The sequence below is a fragment of the Lachnellula hyalina genome (assembly GCF_007821495.1).
Source record: "Lachnellula hyalina strain CBS 185.66 chromosome Unknown contig00137, whole genome shotgun sequence".
NCBI classification, from domain to species: Eukaryota; Fungi; Ascomycota; class Leotiomycetes; order Helotiales; family Lachnaceae; genus Lachnellula; species Lachnellula hyalina.
Window position 1 is genome coordinate 77,260 of NW_022157251.1, and position 5,656 is coordinate 82,915.

At 48.9% G+C, this 5,656-nt stretch overlaps 1 protein-coding gene across 1 annotated transcript; it reads left to right on the top strand.

Moving 5' to 3' along the window:
• Nucleotides 1-362: 362 nt before the first annotated feature.
• kif11 (Kinesin-related protein) lies at nt 363-3,430 on the top strand (the record flags this gene model as incomplete). Its single annotated transcript, XM_031151992.1, has 2 exons — nt 363-1,274; nt 1,340-3,430. 2 exons carry the CDS (start codon nt 363-365, stop codon nt 3,428-3,430), a joined length of 3,003 nt encoding a protein of 1,000 aa, XP_031003091.1.
• Between the last annotated feature and the right edge of the window lie 2,226 nt (nt 3,431-5,656).

Consider the following 5,656-nt stretch of genomic DNA (forward strand, 5'->3'; position numbering starts at 1 on the left):
GCGAGTTTTAAGGAAAAGCGCACTGACAAGCTTTACTAGGCAAAATATCCGGTCTTTTGCTCAGGCATATTGACTTGCATGTTATCACGTTTCACATTTTCCTGTAAAGCGGAAATTCCACATTGCAGCCAGTATCACCAGAGGACTTTCAACGCTTAATTGGACAAGTTCTTGGCCAAAGCCGGAGCTGTACCGTGTTACTTGTTTTTCTATCTCGGGCCGCCGAATTTAAACATTTTCGAGCTCGGCGCCCTAGTTTCATGGACACCACATCTTGGTAGAGAGTATCCCGCGGGCGGCCATTATATCACCGTTTAGTCTTCATCCCCACAAAGTTGATCTTCAGGCGACCTTTGATCGCCATGGCAGCCTCGATTCCTAGACCTTCGAGGCCATCATATGGACCACCTACAAGCGCTTTACCAGCACTACCGACTATTAAGAGCCGCAAAAGTATCGGCAACATCCCCACACGATCGGAACTCAGTAATGTCGACGGATCTCATTCACAACTCCCAAAATCTTCATTGCGAGCTCCTTCAGCCGCTGGGCTCCCACAGCCAACACCAAACACTGCAGGCTCAAGTACTGGCACGACTGTTAACAAATTACGGCAGGCCCCGGGTGTCAATGGGGCTGGGAAAACCATCAGAAAGACAATCAGCATTAATAACTTCCCGCAACCGCCTCGAGGAGGTGTTAGAACGTCTAGTCTACCACCTAGCCCGTTATCTGGCGGCGCTGTTCCAGGAAACACATCAAATGGAGTCGCAAGTAGGAGGGAATCTATCAATACCAGTCCAACCACACCTAGTAGCAAGGTCCGAAAACGCCCCAAAACTGGGAGTGGCACAGTTTCACAAAGTTATGTCAATAGCGCCACACCGAGCCTTCTAAATGGCAGCGGCGACAGTCGGTCAATTTCCAGCGGACCAGGAGCCCGCGGATCAGATGGTTTATTAAGCCTTCCATCGCCACCTCAGAGCCGAAGTTCGTCAGCGCAGGATTCGTACTCGACATCAGCAACAACATTTGAAGATACTGGGGATGGTCCTCGCGGTCGAGAAGCTTCTGCGGAAACTACGGGTGACAAAGGATCATCGAAACCTACGGAGGGTAAGGGTAATGTAATTGTTAGCGTTCGGGTGCGCCCAGATGCAAACGACAGAAATAAAGGTGATGGAGACTGGGTAGTCGATGGAAGGAAGAAAATGGTGTCATATCGAGGAAAGGAAGGAGGAGACTACCATTACGGCAAGTATTCGCGCTTTTCCGTTATATATATAGTTGCTAATATCGTTTAGATAATGTTTTTGCTACTCACGATAATAATGCTAAGGTTTACGACTCTTCCGCGAAGAGGCTCGTCCGACGGGTAATGGAAGGATATCACGGGACGGTATTTGCTTACGGAATGACCGGAACGGGCAAAACATTCTCTATGCAAGGCACTGCGACATCACCAGGTGTCATACCTCTTGCGATTACGGACATATTCTCATACATCCGCGAAACTCCTTTACGAGAGTTCCTCCTTCGAGTCAGTTACTTGGAGATTTACAATGAGAAGATTCATGATCTGTTGAGCGCCCCAGTTGCTGCGGCGAACGGTCCTGGCGCCCCCCAACAAGAAGAGATCAAACTTCGGGAAGATAGCAAGCGAGGTGTTTATGCAAGTCCGTTGAAGGAGGAGATCGTGCAGAGCCCGACGCAGCTTTTGAGGGTGATCGCTAGGGGCGACAATGCAAGGAGAACCTCAAGTACGCAATTCAACGCAAGGAGCTCTCGAAGCCACGCAGTCGTTCAGATTGTGGTAGAAAGCCGAGAGCGTATTCCTGGAAATGGAGCTATGAGTGACAATAAGCGGTCAGGAATGGTGCCTGGTGGTGTTCGAGTTTCGACTCTTAGCTTGATCGATTTGGCCGGTTCTGAACGTGCCGCCGAAACAAAGGAGCGAAGAACCGAAGGTTCTCATATCAACAAGAGTTTACTGACTCTTGGTACCGTCATTGCTCGCCTCTCGAATGATAAGGACGTAGATGGGAAGCCAACTGATAAGGATGGAAGGCATCTTCCCTATAGAGACAGCAAACTTACCAGATTACTGCAAGGGGCCCTTTCGGGAGATTCTCTCGTCAGTATTCTTTGCACCATTCAGACTGGGTCAACTGGTAGCGCAGCAGCAGCAAACAGCCACACTGGTGAGACTCTGAATACCTTGAAGTTCGCTTCCAGAGCGAAGAACAACATCGTCAGTCATGCGAAGAAGGCAGAGGAGGCCTTAGGTGCAGGTGGCGATGGCGGGGCCAGGGTCCTTTTGGAAAGATATCGGATGGAAATCTTGGACCTGCGTAGCCAGCTTCAAGGACAAACAACGGCAAAGCATGACGACGATGAAGAAAAGCGTGAAAAGGAAGCTGAACTACGTCATGAAGAGCAAATGCTAGAAATGCAACTGGCTCGAACAGCGTTGAAGGAGAGAATTGAACACCTGAATCGTCTTATATTGAGCTCCAAGTCGACCGGTGTTAACGCCAGTGGCTCGTACTCTTCGCTGGGTATGAACCCAAGACTCTCGACAATGACTACAACCACCATGTCCGGTCGGTCGTCCTTAGTACCCTCCCTGGCACCCTCTACGATAGGTCGGAACTCGCTCGATCGAAGCTCGTCCGTAAATTCGGTATCAACTGTTGGGCAACTCCCCGGGCGACGAAAATCAGAAGCTGACCATGGATCATTGGACGATGAGGACTCAACGGGCGAATATGGTGATGGGACTGCTTCTCTGGCGGCCCAAAATCGAGCTCTTCAAGCGGACTTGGCAGACAAGAATCGATACTGTCAAACCTTGGAGAAGCGCCTGCTCCAGGCCAGACGTTCGAGTCACTCGAGAACATCAGTCGGGTTCTCGAACCCGGGCAAGTCAAGTGTAATGGTAGGCGAGGATCATAATGTGGCGGCAATTCTTAAAGAGAAGGATGCCGTGATTGAAGAGCTTCGCGCTCAAATTGACGACAAGGACCGCATGTTGACAGCCCTGCGAAGCATGGCTCGCGCGCGCGATACTGCGGAGCGAACAGCGTCAACGCCATCGTTACAGCTGCTAGAGAACGGGCCACTGACTCCAGCCTCTACTCGCACATCACAATTGCTTGATGGGCCTACTTCTCCCCGGTTGACTACGGAGACCCTAGACCTCCTCTCACCGAAGATCCGCAAGCGTACAAAGAGCGTGGATGAAATGAGCAAGATGCTCGATGAGATGATCCAGGACCGTGTCGAGAGTGGACAGTTGGTCAAGAGTGTCAAAGGCAGTGTTCGTCTTCCCAGTGATCGGAAGCGCGATACTACGGTTGAGGCTATGGATCTCAAGAGCTCGCTGCCTCTGCCTGGCGAGAACGCTGTGCTGGTTTCGGACGTCCAATAGATGGAAGATGGATAGTATTAAATGCGGATGTGGAGTGACTCTTTCTAGTAATGTGGGCTCTTGATGAGCCGTGGGTGGGATACACTCACTGCAAGGCGTTTGGGTCTTTTTCTCTTATACCCCCACACACCTTCTATTTTCTGTGTGACTGAGCCCCTCGTCTTTTCTTCTTTGTTTTTACCTTGCATTTTGAATTGAGAATGTCGGCTCGCAGCTCACATTGTAATGTACCTCAGGGTATTGGCGTTCTCTTTGTTGGGGATAGATGGAAGGATGGAAAGAAGACGTATTACTGTACTTATTGTTTGATACCATGGAAGAAGAATGGAAGGGGGAAAGGGAAAGAGAAAATAGATGCGTCATGCATGCATGATGAAAAGTCAATGGAAGTTGATAAGAAGCATTTTACTAAATGTATTTGCTGATGTAGCGATGTGATATATATTTAATACCTAGGCGCCTAAGAGATTGTCTGTCTATATTTGTAAACCAGTAGCATTTCGCTCCAAACGCGCGCGAATAGAAGGGTTATCTATCATCCCATCTCACATGCTGATGATCATTTGTCTGATCTGATCGTCCTACGATGCTATGCTTATCCCATCCCATCCTATTCCTCAGTAATAAGGCAACGTGCAGCTTTGATCGGGTGGCTTGAAACATTCGGTCAAGTCATTGTCGCGGGCACTCACTTACCCGGCGGTCGTGCAACTAGGACTCGAGAAGTGGGCGGGCGCGCAGGTGCGGATGCGACGGAGGGGAGGGAAGGGAAGGGGATGTTGTGTATTGTAAGGACTTGAGAACTGGATGTGGTACAGAATCAGATAACATAACGGTGCTGACACTGCTGTGGGAGGTTGGATATCGGGTTGGGATTCAGTGAGTGAGTGAGTGAGTGGTTGGTCTACGAATTGAATACAATTAATTAATCATTCATTCATTCACGGATACGCCGAGTTGCGAGCGAATCCGAGAATGGAAATGGTATGGGATATCCTAGTGATACCTGTATACCTACCTAATGTAATGCAACTCACTCGACTGTTGGTACAGTACTGTACTGTGCCGGGCGGTAGGATTTTGAAGGATTTAAAGTAGAGCGGAGTAGAGCTATTTATACATCACGTCTCGCGTTAGATACCTAGGTACTGTACGGAGTACTGTATGATCCTTCCTGTGAGTTGTTACCGCTATCTAGGACGCACGTGGCTATGCGTGGCGAGCGAGCTGTTTGCAGATAGAGGATTGCGAGGGAGGCTGAGGTTTGGAGGGGAGGGGCCTGGGAAGAGGGCGTGCGCGTGGAAGGAAGGATTGGATTGGATTGGATTTGCATACTGTTCTGCTGTGCTGTATGTGTACGTGTTGGATATTAGATAAGACTACCGGTGCTGAGTAGAGAGGTAAGTGTTGGGTGTTGGGTGCTGAGTGAAGAGTGACGATAATGAATCCGGAAGCTCGAATAGTTACATTATTATTTATTATCTGGCAAAGGTGATGTGATGCAGCTGGTCAGTAGCGTGTTTCATGTATACAAGGGTAGTTTCAACGACAGAATGGTCCAAGTTGCAAGAAAAAAAGGGGGACGACGAGTGCATTTTCTTGGGATGAAAAGAATAACAATTGACTGCTGGTACAGTACTAGACTATAGTTTGCATTTATATGAAATGGTAAGAGTTATCCGCATCTTTGAGCCAACATGCAGATGCAGATGCAGATGCAGATCTACATGAAAAAGAAGCTGGGAAATATGACAATAATCCCAGATGATCCGCCACCAACAACAGCCAACAACGGCAATGATCCAGCAACTTAGATGGATTAGAGCCACAGCTGGGAATCACAAGTCGGGGCCAGATCCCTAGTTTGGTCGAAGTTCTGTGGTTCGGTACCCAAGGATCATGAGATCCTCGCCTCCCTCGAACCATTCGACGCACAGCCCTTGGGACAACGGCACATCTTGGATAGTGCCTGCAGCTTCCGTCCTGCCCCGCGTATCATAAGTGTTTCCAAAGTTCCACCCGCTCTTTGCCTACGCCTCTGCCGACGTACTGCTGTCTGTTCCCTTTCACCATCTCTTCTTCTTCTTCTTCTTCTACTACATCCTCGATATCTTTTTTAAGTTTGTTACAAGTTTGATGCTGTTGACTTATTTCACTTCACTTCCCTTTACTTTACTTTACTCTACTTTACTTTACCCTACCCTACCCTACCCTACCCTACCCTAC